At 42.3% G+C, this 17,214-nt stretch overlaps 1 protein-coding gene across 1 annotated transcript; it reads left to right on the top strand.

The window, feature by feature from the left end:
• Window positions 1–6,884: 6,884 nt before the first annotated feature.
• Window positions 6,885–12,553, top strand: LOC117050796 (nucleoside diphosphate-linked moiety X motif 19-like). The gene is made up of 3 exons (XM_033156645.1): window positions 6,885–7,622; window positions 10,040–10,247; window positions 12,173–12,553. Exons 1-3 carry the CDS (start codon window positions 6,903–6,905, stop codon window positions 12,406–12,408), a joined length of 1,164 nt encoding a protein of 387 aa, XP_033012536.1. The 5' UTR covers window positions 6,885–6,902; the 3' UTR covers window positions 12,409–12,553.
• Window positions 12,554–17,214: the final 4,661 nt, after the last annotated feature.

Here is a 17,214-nt window from a genome sequence, read left to right as displayed (position 1 = left end):
AAACAACAGAACCCGGAAGGCCATGTGTCACAGGATTGTTTCTATATATAAACAAAATCCAAGAGGTATTAAAGCTCCTAGCCTTCCGGCTAAAAATTAAGAGTGCAGAATAATAATTTGAATATAAATAAATGTTTGTGAAGCTCCTCATCAACATATTTACCCTTCACAGATTTTCATTATGTAAAAAGTCATTCAGGAAGACCAGTGGATTATAGTCCTCTAAATGCTTTCTCTCAATACGATTATGTTAGTCTTTTAATGCAGGCTGAGGTCTGAGTGGAATAGTAGGGCTACACGTGAGCAGTCAGTTGCAGCCTACAGTACAACTGGGATTACTGAAGAATGACTGCTTTCTAAATCTTTTGTGAAATTGTGCATGTGCCAAGTATCTGAATAACATTACAGCAAGGAATAAGAAGTCAGTCTATATGAAAGTATATTGCACAGATGAGATGACAAAACTTCATCCACGGGGTACATTTTGCACAGCTAAGCACCGCATACAGACCAGGAATCTTAGTTTAAAACAAACAATGGTAACTTAAGCCAGCTATGGTTTGATGCTGGCTCATTTTGCAAGTAACCATTTTCTATTTTAATCTGGATGATAAGCCCAAACTTCAGTTAACTGAGTTTGTATACAATGCACAACTACGGCTAGTTCTAAAGTGAAGGAAGACTTCACTTTCATTTATGTACAGAGAAGGGAGAAGGCTGTGAGTCTGTGTCTGAACTGGGCCTTACATTATTTTACTGCAGATTTGAAAGCAAGGCAGTTCTTTATGTAGACATTAATCTTTTTCTTACAACAAGTAATTTTGACAGAAGGATAATGACAAATCAAATCAATCTGTATTTTCTTTATTTGGCAAAATCCATATATGCTGCACGTGAACTCTGGGAAGCCTATATTTTTTCATGAATATTTCAACGTTTAAAAGTAGCTATTAAATCAGAGCCCGTGTAATTTATTTATTTATTTCTTCTACAGTTGGCAAGGAAAATAACATTAATACAAAAACCTTAAGAATGCAATGTGAATTTAAGATTTTAAAATAAATTCTTGACAGAAATCAAATTCATAGAACAGTCCAGACACTAAAACAATGGCTACTTGTAATTAGGGTGCAGATTAGACTTTAGAACAAAGACTAGGTATATAATAGTTTCTAAATCTCCATTTCCAATGCACTTGGTTAAACAGAAGGAAATAAAAACAACTTCACTTAGCTTAGCTACTTCATAACAGTTAAATGTTCACTAGCACTTTTCTGGAAAAGAAGGGAAATTAAATTACAGGAAATACAGTAACAGGTAAGTCCATGAAGTCACTTACAGATGATCCCTTGTTTTGTATTAAGAATGGTTTTTATCCTTTAAGGACATTGAAAAAAACTTTACCTCAAAAATTAAAATATCTGCAAATATGTAAGTCATTTATAATATTAGGTTATATCTAATGCTAGTTATACCAAGAGTAGACCCGATTAATACATGACAAATTTCAATGGGTCTACTCTGCATAAAACCTAGCTGGGTATAGCCCATAGTCAGGCGGTTACCAGAAAAATAATTACATAACTTTGTAACCTTTAAGAATTGGTACCTGAATTTGCTTGTTTTTCCCTTGTCGTGTCTATTGGACTACAGGCCTATGGATAAGGACTGTCTTCTTTGTAATTTATGCACAGAACCTAGAACATTTCAGGCACTTCATGAATGAAAGAAAAATAGCAATAATAATATTGCAATAAAGAAATACCAAATAATTCTCTACATTGTGGGTTGTATCCAATGTGGTGCTAAGTTAAAGTCCCTTAGTACTGGAAGTACTGGTTCCACTGGCAACGTTTTGTATTGTTGCACAACAAAATGCAGAAGCAGGTTGCTCGTAACGAATTGTGCAATGAGTTTCCTCTAGTACAACTGTTGCAAACTGGATTCTTCTGCTGTATAACATTAACATTCCAAAAAAGTGAAAGGGCGGACAGAGAACATTGGATACAGCCCCATATCTATCATTTTTAAACAGGGCAATGTTATACTTGACTATTCATAGGTCAGCTCTACTGAGTTCACTGAACCTTACTAAAGAGTACTGCAGCCAGGAAATGATGAGAAATATTAAGAAAAAATTAATGATAAACAGTTTGTATAGCGTATAAGAGAACGAGTGAGCAGATGTCCAGTCTTGCGTGTGTGTCTGATTATAGTTATGCTGGTGTTTCGTCCCAGTTTCCTCCCTAAACATAATCAGCCAGCTGGCTGACCTATGCTACTCTGCCAAGCTAGCACCAAAATGAACTTGCAGCCAAGCAGTTTGGTAGGCGGCAAGAGCAGTTTACAGTTTTTCAGCATTCTTTTTTTATTTCTCAAGCATTTCTATACCACAATTCCCCCCAAAAAAATCACACAGTGATTTACAACAATAAGGTACAGTAATCTAAAAACACAAGAAACAGAAACATTGAAGTAATGATCCTAAGTTACACAATTAACCACATCATAAAAGTGTCTTAATCCATCAGCTTCCAAAAGTCTGAAAAAACGTGAGTTTCTACATGGCATGTAAAAGAACATAAGGTTGGAGAAACATACTCAGTCAAGAGGTCGTTCAACTGATGCAGAATCACCATTGAAAGGGCCCTTCCATGGGCCTCCACACAAACACACTTCATTTAATGCAGGGACCACCAAGTGAGCCTTTTCTGATGATCCTAATGCATAGGCAGGTTGGTATGAGAAAAGGCATTATCTCAGATATTTATGAACATGAATTAGTAAGCACTGAGAGGGGTTTCAGAGTTTACACTCTGTACAAACTGGCATGCTCCAACTCAACAGTAAAAAAGAAAAAAAGTTGGTCCATTAGCCCCCACTACTTACAAAACATAGCAAATGCATTCTCCATTTCTCTGAACTATTTCACATGGAAGGGGAGGGAAGTACTATAATAAAGTGTGGAGGTGCAATTTTGGTATTCTGCTTCCTTGAAAGACAAATTAAAGAACACCAATCATGGAGAAGCTACTGACTGCATCTCCTAGGAAGGCCACTACTTTCAGAATAATAGAGATTCTAGGGAAGTGGAAAGATAATCTTTTGGATTTTGACACATGGAGACTTGATTTCTCCTTGGCCATGGTGATCACTGTGCGGTCATGATCTCACTCTTTCCTCATCTAAGATCACTCCCCCCAGTTGCTCTTTGCTAGTTGCTACAGAGGATGTCACATCCACTGGCCGCAATCTCATTATTAGCCCCCTCTCCCAGACTGTTACAGTCCCATCCAAAGGCGCATTAGATATAACCTAATATTATAAATGACTTACATATTTGCAGATATTTTAATTTTTGAGGTAAAGTTTGGTATACCTTGCATAAGTTAGCCTGCTGCCATCAGGTGTGGTAGCAGAGGATGCTGTCCCATCATTAGTACTGAAGTAAGCTTCTGTACATGTAAAAACACGCTGATTCCCGGACCGTCCATGGGCCAGATTTAGAAGGCGATTGGGCCAGATCCAGTCCCTGGAACTTAGTTTGCCTACCCATAGATTGGATGGTAAAATTTCAAAGCTCTTACAGCAGCATCAAAATGTAGATATGATATTAATAATGTATAAATATGCAAACGTATGTTTAGAATAATGGGAAGTGTGTGCACTTCAGGAAGCAGGTTGAGCCTCAATCGCTACAGGCACACCACATGCTGCCTATACTTTTTGTATAAATTGTCTTTTGGACAGCTTGTCTGTAGATTCCCAGGATTCCCGAGAACAGTGGTTCCCAACTGGTGGGCCGTGGACCCCAGAGGTCTGCATAACCCACCCGGGGGTCCATGGTACCATTCACATTATAACAAAAACCACTGAGATATAAAAAATTTCAAAAGTAGGGGGTGCATGGCTTGGCTTTTGAAAAACAGTACTTAGCTAATTGGGAGTATATGGATGTATACCCATGTAACTCCAAACAAGTGTTAAACCAAACCAAGGCTCATAAGTAAACAACAACCCATGGCTTAAGATTTTGGTTTGTTGGCAGTAAACAAATCATAGTAAAACTGATCAACATGGTTCACAGTTTGAATAAACTATGGTTTAGCAACATGTGTGAACCAGGCTACTGAGTCACCCTCCCAGTGGACTATAGACAGCACTATGGAAAGGTCACTTGCCAAGCAAGGAAGCAGATAAGTCTGCACTTTCCAAGAGTCATTATATGTGTGCATGCAGTGCTCTGATTACGTGACACGTGCTGATGCCTCCTCTGCTGCATTGCAGTACTTGAGAAGAGAGTAAACACAAGTCAGGAGGAGCAGTGAACAAGCGGCAGAGAGCTACTGGAAGACAGTGTAGCATGTGCCATGTGGTATACCTTGCATAAGTTAGCCTGCTGCCATCAGGTGTGGTAGCAGAGGATGCTGTCCCATCATTAGTACTGAAGTAAGCTTCTGTACATGGGATGAGGGTGGAGCATCCTCTTGTCTTTTGCCTCAGGAACCAAGATATTGGGTCAGTTCTGCCAAGCTACCATTTACTCATCACTGTGGATTTGCAGACCTTACCTTGGTACCGGTAGTTGTACATTATAGACCCAAACACCTTATTTCATCTCTACTGTTTCACATTCTGAAAGAAATCTTTCTTTCTTTCTTCTTATTTATTTATTCTTAGAATAAAATGTTTAGATATTATATATCCCTCATGTGCGTATACATCTCAGAAAGAAAATGTAAGTGTGTTTTATTCTATCAACAAGACTCCATTTGGAGTAAGGTTTGTCAGAAGTGAGTCCCACAATGTTTTGTAAAACAATATACAATAAATCATTGGCTGCAGAAGGACCGAGTGGGATTTTTCAGACAACTGGAAACGAATCTGAGTTTCTACAGGGTGCGTTTCAGTTTAATGCTGGAGACCGCCCCTCCTACAAACACAATTTGGAAATAAGAATATTTGAGCTGCCTATTATTTTTAGCCCACCCTTCTACCAAGGATGTAAAGTCAGTCTTATGGCTGTAGTTTAGCTAACAAAAAGTGATTTGCTTAGGGCAGGGGTCACCAAACTTACCTGGCCTTGGGCCGGTTACTCCAGCACCGATCACGCAGCGGGCCGGAGGGCAGGGGAGCCCGCGCCCATATGCGCGCGCACTCGCTTTTTGCGGTGCGGCACAGCACCGGAAATAGCTTGTCCGCATGCGCAAGCATCATTTCCGGCGCACTTCTGGCACAGCGCAGCACTGGAAATAGCCTGTGCATGTGCGCATGGGCCTCCGTGACCCAGAAGTGTGCTGGAAATGACCCTTGCGCATGCGCAAAAGCTGTTTCCAACGCTACGCCATGCCAGAAGTACGCCTGAAATGACGCTTGCGCATACGCACAAGCTATTTCTGGTGCTGCGCCGACCCGGAGATGAGCAGCCGCATCGTGCCAGTAAGAGCGGGCGGCGGGGGTTGGATAATTGGCTTGTGCGGGCCGGATACGGCCCGCGAGCCTTTGTTTGAGGACTCCAGCTTAGGGTCACCTAATGAACTTCATGATTTACCAGATATTTGAACCAAGATATCCCAAGTCCTCTATAATTACCTCACTAGCTCTACTATATATATACGTGTATATATATACATATGTGTGTGTGTGTGTGTGTGTATATATATACAGTATATACAGTGGTACCTCTGGTAATGTACTTAATTCGTTCCGGAGGTCCGTTCTTAACCTGAAACTGTTCTTAACCTGAAGCACCACTTTAGCTAATAGGACCTCCCACTGCTGCTGTGCCGCCGCCAGAGCACTATTTCTGTTCTTATCCTGAAGCAAAGTTCTTAACCTGAAGCGTTATTTCTGGGTTAGCGGAGTGTGTAACCTGAAGCGTATGTAACCCAAGGTACCACTGTGTGTTTGTGTGTCTGTATATATACTTTTAAAGGAATTTACCTTTCCCCTAAAGTTCTCAAGACAGTTACATACACTCCACCACTGTATCCTTACACCCACCCTGTGAGATAGGTTATACTGATTGTGGGCAGATGAATACAGATTAGATCCCAAGTCCCTTCAGTTGAAATTCAGACTGCAATCTCAAACACACACAGAGCGTAAGCCACAGTTTACTTCTGACTCGGCTGCTTCCTTTTTGCTAATGCATTTCACAATGGTTAACTGACACCTGTATTTTAACTCTCTGTGGGTTTTATTATGCGGTTTTAAATTTTATTGCTGCAAGCAGCTTTGATATATTTGCAATAACGTAGTGATGTATAAATATTTTTATAAATAAATAATTAAAAATTGGGGGGCGGTGTCGGCTTATCTTTTACACTCATTTGTTTTCGTTGTCCCGGCCTGTCATTGTGAACCTTGTGTACATTTGCTTTCACTTATCTGGTATACTTACCATGCTCACACTATCTCTTTTTTCCGCTCTCTCCTTCCTTTGTTGTTCTTGGACTTCCACCTTCCTTAATGTGGCCGCATACCTGTTGAGCGAAATATTTGTTTATTTATTACATTTTTATATACCTCTCTTCATCCGAGGATCATGGGGGTTACTGCATAGAAACACAAAATGCGGGACATAATAATTATAATGAAAATACCACACACCAACACATTAAGAAGGCCGAAGATCGTTTAACAGTCGAGGGCTGTTAAAATAACAACACTAATAGTTTAAACAATACTAATAATCATTTCAAAAGCGAGACGCTGCTGCCGGGGGGCGCCGTTCCCTTTCCAAACGCCTGCCTGGGAGCCCTGAGAAGACACCGCGCCTCAAAAGGCGAGGCCGCAGGGTGGCGGCGGCAACAGGCCCGCCCTGAGGAGGCGGGAGAGGCGGGAATGTGAGGTCACCGGACTCACCCTTCCCGCCAGCCCCGGAGGCCGAGGCGCGCAACATGGGCTGGCGGTTGCGGCACTGGCGGGAGGCGGCGACGCTGCTGCTAGCGGCAGGTGGGCCGTGCGCGTCTCCCCCTCGGCCCACGGCGGCAGCGGGCGTCTTCGACTACGAGCTGCTCCTCCTGCGGCGGAGCCCGCGCAGCGCCTTCCTGCCCAGTGCTCACGTCTTCCCGGGCGGCGTGGCGGACGCGGCCGACTTTTCGTCCGACTGGCTGCAGCTGCTGCCAGGCGGGCCGCGCTGCGGGCTGGGCTCGGTGCGGGGTGAGTGCCCGAGGGCACCGCTCTTCGCCGCCGAGCGCCCGGAGCTGGGCTCGCCGCTGCCGGGAGACGTGGCCTTCCGCCTCTGCGCCATCCGCGAGGCCTTCGAAGAAGCCGGAGTCCTCTTGGTACTGCCCGGCCCGGTGGCTGATGCCGCCGCCGCCGCCGCTGCCAGCGCGGACCCGGCCCGCCTGCTGCCAGCCGAGCGCCTCCCGCCGTCCTCGGAACTGGCTGATTGGCGGCTGCGGGTGCAGCGGCAGCCCAGCAGCTTCTTGCAGCTGTGCCGGCATCTGAGCTGCGTGCCCAACATCTGGGCGCTGCGCGAGTGGAGCAACTGGCTGACCCCCGTGGGCCGTGCGGGGCGAGGCGGCCGCCGCTACGACACCGCCTTCTACCTCTGCTGCCTCGGGCAGGCTCCGCCGGTCGCCTCGCACGACGACAGGGAGGTGACGGCCTGCCAGGTGAGCAGGGCAGGGACGAAGCGGCGCCACCGCCGCCTGCGGGGCTGGCAGAGCCGAGGGTCCCGCCGCCGGGGGAGCGGGAGAAAAGGCGCGCTCCTCACACGCTCGCTTCAGACATGAGGCGATTTTTGTCATCGTTATTATTACTATTATTACTACTACTGCTACTGTACTACCAATGCTATTTTTCTAGAAAAAGAGGTGCTGGAACTCATCACGGACGCCTTCCCTTGTTCTCTTATAATGGCGAAGGCGCCCACCTGAGAGGTGCCAGAACTGAGTTCCTGTGGCTGGGGGGAAAGTCCTGACTAGTACTATAGTTGTTATTTATTATTATTAGCCTGGTGGGGGGCGGGGCAAGGTGCGCCATCTTCACATGCTCAATTCAGACATGAGAAGAATTATCATTTTTATTATTACTACTACTACTATTATTATTGTTATATTATTATTAGTATTAGCCCAGTGGGGAGAAAAGATGTGCTGTCCTCACATGCCTGCTTCTGACACCAGGCTGCTATTATTATTATTATTATTATTATTAATTAGCACGGGGTGGGGGGGAAGTATGGTGTCCATTTGCTTCCAACGAGGTGATTTTATTATTATTAGCACGGGGTGGGGGAAAGTATGCTGTCCGTTTGCTTCCAACATGAGGTGATTATTATTATTATTATTATTATTATTATTATTATTATTATTAGTGTGGGGGAGAAAGCATGCTGTCTTCAGGCTGGAGGCTTTGCATCTACACGAGGGAAACATTTACTTATTTATTAGATTTATGATGTCGCTCCGCCACAGATGTCAAGATGCTGAACAGGATTCCCTTTATCCCCACTGCCCATTTTATCCTCACAACAACCCTTTGAGGTCTGCTAGGCTAGGAGATGGTTACTAACCAGTGGCAACTAGCTAGGAGAGTGCCAGTAAATTGAAGGCTAGTTGCTGGAAGCCACAGGAGCGGAGAGTGCTCTTGTGCTCAGGTCCTGCTTTGGGGCTTCCCATTAGGGGCATCTCCCCAGCTGCTGTGAGAACTGGAGGCTGGACTCTGGATGGGCCCCCTTTGCCCAGCACGGCTCCTCTTACATTAGGCAGGTTGACTAAGGGATGCTTACTAGTCAGTGGCCACTAGCCATGAGGGTGGCAGTTTGCCTCTGGATATCAGGTGTCAGGAAGCAAAGGGCTGTTGTGGTCATGTCCTGCTTCTTGGGGCTTTTTCATTGGCATCTGGTTGGCCTCTTGGGGTCAGATAAGCCTCTGGCCTGATCCAGCCGAACTCTTCTTCTTGCGACTAGCCCAAGATCACTCAGCAAGCTTCATAGCAGGTGGGAAGCTTGAACCCAGATCTTCCCAATCCTGCTCTCTAAATAGCACCCTGCCGGCTCCCTGGCATCAGCATTCCCTTCTCTCAGCTCACATAAAATAGACATCTTCTTCCTTAGACTGCAAGTCACAGCATGCTTACCAGAATGCAAGGCCTGCGTAGCACAATGGGATTTATGCTCAGTCAAACAGCGATGAACATGTTCATAGTCTGAGCCCAGAGACTGGCAACAAGTTACAGAGAATGACCTTGGCCACACGTCGCTTGAGACTACACCCTTCTATGCCATGTCATGCCATGTTACGTTACGTTACATTATGTTATGCTATGTTAAGTTACGTTTCGTTATGTTATGTTATGTTAGGATATGTTATGTTACGTTGTGTCATGTTGTGTTATGTACTATCTGTAAGATCTGAATCTGTAATTAGGGAAGTTTAAATAAAGTTTATATGCTCAAAAAAAGAGAGAGAGAGAGAGACTACACCCTTCTGGTGTGTCCCGTGTAGGACTGGCAAGATGCCAGGTTCAAGTCCTTGCTCAGCCCTGAAGCTTACTAGGTGACCTTGGGCCAGTCCTTGCATGTTTGGGGCAAATAGCAGATAAAGAAGGAATACTTTTTAGCAAGAAACAATCAAGGAGCCTTGATCTGGATCAGGAGAAAATTTCAATTTTGGTCCTCCTGGCTTTAATTTTTTCATAATAGAAGCAACCGGTTTTAAGCATTTTTTAAAGAAGCACAAAAATATGTTTTGTTTGGCTTTTGGCCTGACCAACCTCATAAGATTGGTGTGAGGATAGTACTGTAATGGAGTGAGGAGACTGCCGCCTTGAGCTTTTGGGGAGAAAGATGAGATCAAGCTGGAGAATCCATAGTGCAGCCTTTTGTAAAAACTCTGCCCTTAAATATCTTCTGACCTCTCGTTTGCTTTCCCATAGACCTGAAGGCACAGACATCACATTTATTTGATCATTTAGAATTGTTGCAAAATTATATTTTAGTGCAGAAACGATTCAGGTGATTCAGAATATTCCTTTCAATGGAAATTCACAAACCATGGAGATCAGCTTATCCTTCATTCTTTTTCAGTGGTCAACGCCCTCGGAAGCTGTTGAACTCTTTAAGTCCCAAGACATCTCAATAGCACCACCTCAATTTTATGAATTCTGCAGACTCTGCAATTTCACATCACTTCATGATCTGCATAGGTTTGCCTCTGAACGAGCCTTAGAAGGATGTGAGCGTTGGATGCCTGTTCTGATGATTGCTTCAGATGGCCATATGCAGATTTTACCAGGTAGATGAAAATGGCATTTTTATTAGTTATTTTAACAATGATAAGTTTATTTTCATTCTTTGGGAAAAACAAGTACTTTCAAATTCCAGTGCATATTATTAGGATGGTGTTTTGAAGAATAATTGATTTATTTACAGTTTCCCAATAAGGGATGTCTATTCTGAATTGTCTGGTATTAGCCACTAGTGTATAATCTGTGGATCTTGTCTATTATTAGGCTTAATGCTTGCTTCTTGAATTATATTATAAATATTTCTGTGCAATTCTATGCATCTTTTCTAGGGTTTACTTCCAAATAAGTGAGCATAGGGTAGCAGCCTTACTGTGCAATCCTTTGCATGTCATTTAAGAAGTAACCCTGACTAAGTTCAGTAGGGCTTCTCAGTGAGTGAGTTTAGGATTCCAGCAGTAAATATTTATCTGCCACAGTTGTGAAACTAGTGTGGCTCCTTTCATTTAGTATCAACACTGTACTGACCTTGATCTCTGTGGGAGGTCTGCTACTGACATAGGCATTCATTTTCTTTTTATATTTTGCCTTGTTAATAGCCTTTTAAAAAGCAAGAAAACTCAGTTACGGGTTTGACAGGTTGAAATCCAGACTAATGCTACAACTGTTCATTACTCAGCAAAGCAGGCAAAAAAGAAAAAAAGGAGGCAATTCAACCTTGAACCCTGCTTCTTCCCACAGCTATAATAGTTGAGCTGCAGATTTTTAATACTTATATCTGGCCTTTCTTCCATGGTGGAACTCATGGCACTGTAGACAGAGTTCCCAGGCAGTCTTCTATCTAGGCCAGAGGTCGGCAACCTAAGACCCATGGGCCAGTTCCGGCGCATGAGCTTCCTGAAACCAGCCCACAGCCGATCCGTGGATCGGCATGGGGATTCTGTGCTTTTTTGCGGCACCATTTTTTTTCTCGCCGTGGGGACTGACTTCCGAGTCGGAAGAGCGCCGGAAATAGCTTGAGCGTACATGCTGTCACGCACGCTCCAGCCCACCAAGAGGTCTGGCGGGGAGTGGACCAGACCGGCCTCAAAAAACGTTGCCGACCCCTGATATAGGCACTAATCAGATCCAGAGATGCTTAGCTTCAGTAAAGTGGATGCCTCATGTGTATTTTACCTGTAGATCATGCCAACAAGATAAGCAGGTAAACAAAAAGACTGGATGGGGGGAGTATCAGGAGAAACCAGAACTGCCTCTTTGTTTTACTGGGGAATATAAATGTATATTATTCATCTCCAGTTTATAGCTGGCAAACCCTAAAACAAGTAACCTTGTCAATTTTATGGTTTTGGTTCAGCGGTGTTGTGACCATGCATGTAAACCTGTGTTCTGTGTTCTGCAGATACTCTTTTAGAGTTCCTTATTGCATATACTTCTTAGTCATGCAGAACTGTGCAACTGCTCTATTCTAACTGCAATTCAGGCAAACCAGGATTTTGGTTTATTTGAACTAACATAATTTCACATTTTGGGACATAATAGGAAAGTGTTTTCTTCAAAACCATGGCCAGAAGCACTAAATTTCTTTTCTTCATCCATAGAGAGGATAGAATAGCCCAAGGCTACTTATCCTAGTAATTGTAACTCTCAGTATAGTATTATATCTGAACTGAGCATATTTGTATGTGCAGGCTGGGCCTTAAAGCTCTTCTTTCCTTATAAATTCATTGTTCATAATATATTCCTTGGCACAGACAGAACAAGACCCACTTTATCAGTTCACTGGAATACTTGTTTACTTGCATTCTTGTATGTCAAGAGAACCTTTATGAAAAATACTGCCACAAAACCAGTTTTGAATCTTATCAAGCCATCCAACAGCAAAATAGCTAAAAATCTCTAGAAGTACCTAAAATGAAGTTCACTGAAATACTGAATATTACATAAAAATTAAGTTGTACATTACATTTTTTAGGTGATGAGCTATATCCAGAAGATCCCGATTTTACAGGAGAAAGAAAACCAATGTTGATGACAGATAAAAAGATTGAAGATCTAATGAAAGGCACCAGTAGACTTCACCGGATAGTGACACAAGACCATAAGAATGTGAATATCTATGTGAATATCCAACCCAAATATAAACACATCAATCCAATAACAATGGACTTTAAAAGGGGAAATAATTCAGATTGCAATAGTAAATTATAATATTTTAAAAATAGTTTACATATTTTTATACCTACCAACGCAATGGCAGTTCCTGAATAAGCTGCCCTGGGAGCTTCACATCTTGCTAAGCAACATGTATTTCAAACGTAGCTGGGATTAATACATTCTTGTGCCACTTTATCTACATACCTCAAGCCTTGTGTGAATGATTTAGGCTTTCGTTTGTGTACCACAGTAATTATTTCCCTGGCTAAAATTTTGTGCAAATGTGCCAATTCTGGGGTGGACATCTGTCTGCTAAGAACTTGACCTTAATCTACACATTTATGGATTTAAGGCACTGAAGAGGCAGTGGAGCAATAGTTACCCATGGCTACCAAAGGCCATTTGTCAGTATTGGGATAAACTGGTCCTTTATCAATATAATTCAGTATCTTGAACTATTCTGCTTTTCTCATTAAAATGTGGAGACACTACGGATGTTTACTCAGAAGTGAAGCTCCCTAATTAGCTGGGATTCAAAATGGCAGTTTAGGATTGCAGCTTTACATGAGCATAAGTTCTGTAAATTCAAACAATAATGATTATTTTTAAAATATTCAGAAGCTCTGCTTTTGGAAGGCACTTTTCTAGACACACAAATTTGCTAGTGCTGTCTAACAGCAATAGAATTAATTCCATTGTATGGTTGGGTTTTCAGTTTTTATATTTCAGAATGTCAACTGATGTGCATTTAAATTAGCATTTAAAATGCCAAATTGTAATTTATTCTTGGAATTTGTTTTTAAAATAAATATTTATTTTTAGCAACATTGCTTTGGCTGGTTTCATCATTGCTAAGATACACGGAGCCCTTACACATCTTGTTTTCTTTAAAATTAAGAAGAGGCCCTATTAATAGTTTGTGTGTATCAGGAGCTTTCTTATTTTAAAAAACATAAAGTTAAAAGTTGAAATTAAAGCCCTCCTATTACATTTCACGTGTGTCCAAACTGGAGCTTTTGAGCTGTGTCTGGCTCCTAACTAGTTTGAGGAATGAATAGAAAACTACTGAAAAAGTGCCCTCCGTGTGTGCTGGTTACAATGGTACTTGGGTTTCCTCCAACCCATCTTCCAGATGGAATTAAGAAACTGAGACTTGATGTAACGTAAGGGGAGGAAGTAACACAGAACAAGAGAAATGTCTCTCTCTTTAGTTTTACGTTTTGGGTGTTGGAATAGGTAAGCAAAAGATAACAAACTGCAACCAAAGCAGTTTTGCACAAATTGCCTTGCTTTGTCTCTGTTGTACAAAAGGTTTTAGAATGTGCACAGCAGATTTATTGAATCATCTATATTTAATGTTCCAAGGCATCACTGTATATATAGTTTTGTTTTGTTTTTTAGAGAAACTATTTGCCAATCACACAGAAATATTCATTAGGCTTAACTGAACCCTCTGACTATGCAGTATCTCTTAGAATGCTATTATAGTATATCAGGTTTGGTTTAACTATTTCACATCTGTTGTCAAGACTAGTTATCACAAATAATATCAGTCTGTGTCCAGCTGGCTTTTGCTCCCAGAATGTCTTCTAAAAAAAAACCAAGCTCTCAGATCTCTATACAGCTGACTGACGACATGCATGGGAGTTACATTTCAGAAATACTGTAGTACATAAAATCATATTTGTGTATAGTCAGATCCATGGGCGTAGCCAGGATTTTTGTTGGGGGGGCAGAACTTCAGATTTGTATTAATTTTGATTGATTTAGGGAGGCAGTTGCACCTCTGCTGCCCTTGGCTACACCCATGGTCAGATCAACTCCTTGGAACTTAAGGCTTGCCCCCCCAAGAAAGGCAGAAAGCTGCTGTGTGGGGGGACAGGGGTCTCTAAACAGCTCAACGCTGTTAGCAAACTACATCTCTCCCCAAAAATTTTTGTGGGGGAGTCACGTGATTTAGATGTGCACTAAGTGCACCTTAAATGTATTATTGAAGAGGATTACATTTATTTGGTGGCAGTGCAAGTTGTTCCCTCGCTTATACCTCTCTTAACAGGCTCCAAGTGGGGAGGCAGGAGGGAGGCAAAACCTTAAAGTATATTTTGTTTCTCCACCGTGCAGCCTGGAGGTTGTGCAGGCTGAGCAAAAGCGGACATGCCTGATTCATAGTTGTCAACTTTTCCCTTTTCTTGCGAGGAATCCTATTCGGAATAAGGGAATTTCCCTTAAAAAAAGGGAAAAGTTAACAGCTATGCATGATGGAGAATAACTCAAAGAAGGTGTTTTACACATGGCCACATTAGTACAGTACCATACATTTAAAGCACTTTTACCAGCGATTATTTCCTGCGAAGAATTCTGGGAAGCGTACCTGATAAGGATGCAGAGTATGTTAGCAGGGATGGTCGATTCCATCCCTCTAATAAATGAAGTTGTTTGTTACCAAACAACTTCATTATAAGAGGGATGGAATCCCTTTTAAATACTGTTAATGTGAGTGGATAGTGTGTGCATGTGGATGTCTGTATATAAATAAACATACACAAACATTCGTTTTCCCCTTGAATTATAGTATTAACAGGTTTTTTTAAAAAAAAAAAAAAACCCACCACCAATTGGACAAAAATGTGGTGTTCGTGTACACACAGACATACACACGCACCATTTCTCTGCTTGATCAGTTTGTTTTAAAAATGTTAATTGTTGAGATGGAAAGAAGATAAAAGGCCCTACCGGAGAAGAATGGCAGATTAAGTTGATGGATTATGCTGAATTGGCAAAAATGAATGGAAGAATCAGAAATCAGGAAGACCAAAAAAATTCATAAGGAATGAGGAAAATTTATAATTTATCTTAAAAATCATTGTAAACAGTTAAAACTTAGTACGACTGGAATAACACTTATAGTTTAATGGTGAATTTTGGACATAATGGAGATGTAAAAGATTTGGATTATCATAAAAGATTTAGGAGGAAATGATTAACAATAGAACCCACAAAGGGGAGGAGGGAAGTCCAGGAGATTCTTTAGAATCTTGTTATTATGTTGGATATGTGATTGTAAAACTTTGGCCTGAAAACCAAATAAACAATTTATATGTTGCTTGTTCACACAAAAAATGTGTTTTTGTTTTTTGCTTTTTAAAACCGCGACAAAAACAAAATTGGCCGACCGTCGCTCACAGGTACCCAGCCGCTGAGAAGCTGGGAGCGGCACTGCGCATGCGCGCGGCGCCGTTGGCAGTTAAACAGCCGCCTCAGTTCTGGAGCACGCGGAAAGGAAAACTGCGTGAGGAAGAGACGGAGGACGGAGAAGGGGCGGGGGGAAACGAGGTGAGTTGAGGAGCGGGGCCCGAGGTTTGCATTTGAGGGCGCGGTGAGGTGCGAGCGGTGATAAAGCAGCCGCGGAGTTGAGCGGACTCCTCTTCCTCAGAAGTGTGGGTAGCTTTCTCCCTCCGCCCCCGCGTCTGGTGGCGGTTAGGCATATTTTAATATACGGCTACAGGTAGCTAGGCCACGTGATCAGTTTACAAACATCGCAGGTAGCCACCTTCCTCCTCCTCCCCTTCCTTGACACCCTAATTTTGCCTGACTTCCCCCGCCTTTATTATTATTTAGCACAGCGATGGCCAAACTTGGCCCCCCAGCTGTTTTGGGACTACAACTCCCATCATCCCTAGCTAACAAGACCAGTGGTAGGGATGATGGGAATTGTAATGTACAGTAGTCCCAAAACAGCTGGAGGGCCAAGTTTGGCCATCACTGATTTAGCCTAACTGCCTGCCGCCGCTGCGCTTCATTATTATTTAGCCTGGCTTTTTACACCTGAGGGGTGCTTTTTCTTTTTTTGAAGGACCTGCCTTATTCCCCTGATTGCAAATTGTTACTAGTTGCTTCCTTCACAAATGTGACTGAAAGCAACTTGCAATAACAAACAAAAATGCCGTTATTTCTACCCCACCCCAAAAGAACTGTGGTGGTCTGAATGGGCATCCTGTACCCAGGCTGTTCTAATGTCAGTGAAATTTACATTCAGTGATTTATTTTGAGGACTGTCACCTAAAATAGCCATATGTTCTACGAGCAGTTTCCAGTCCTACTGCCCTTTTTATTGTTTATGATGGTTTGCTGTTAAAAAAAAGGTTTAATTTATCAACTAGTCTGCTTCATGTTATCCCTCTATAATAAACAATATTAGGAAGTGCTCATTGGGGTGTTAGCAGGCTTTTTTGATAGTTTTTCAAATATATGTGATTTCACAGATGTGTAATGTTACGTAACCCCTGCGTAAAAGGGGGTTGCCTCTATAGAGTGGGGGGCCCAGATGCATGTTTGGGCTGAAGGTGGGTCCCAAATTAGACACAGTTGAAGAATATTGCCTTAAGTCGTAAAGAAGCTGTCTTTTACCAGCTCAGACTGTTTGTCCATCAAACAAAATCTTCAGTACCTGTTCATTACATTTCCTTGTTGCATTCAGAACATCTAAGGACTGCTGGAAATCTCAAATACGCCTTTGCCCCATCCTAGTAACTACTTTACTATTGTCTAATTTTATTTTAAACATTGGGCACCTTGAGAACTTTGCTTAGTAAGTAGGCAGGCCATCAATATCATTAAAGCAGTAGTGTATATTTTTGCTACCTTTCTCTTTCTTCAGGGAAAGCAAGGCAGTGGACCGGGGTGATCTTCAACAGGTTTTATGCTTATAATAACTGTATAAAGTAGATTAAGCTGCCTGTATTCCTTGCTCCAGAGAAAGCTGGCAAAGAGAAGCCTATACTGCCCTTTCTGTTTGTTTGTTTGTTTGTTTGTTTGTCTGTCTGTCTGTCTGTCTGTCTGTTCGACTGATTACACACCTAG

Source organism: Lacerta agilis, chromosome 8 (genome assembly GCF_009819535.1).
Source record: "Lacerta agilis isolate rLacAgi1 chromosome 8, rLacAgi1.pri, whole genome shotgun sequence".
NCBI classification, from domain to species: domain Eukaryota; kingdom Metazoa; phylum Chordata; class Lepidosauria; order Squamata; family Lacertidae; genus Lacerta; species Lacerta agilis.
This window is presented reverse-complemented; position numbering and strand designations above follow the sequence as displayed.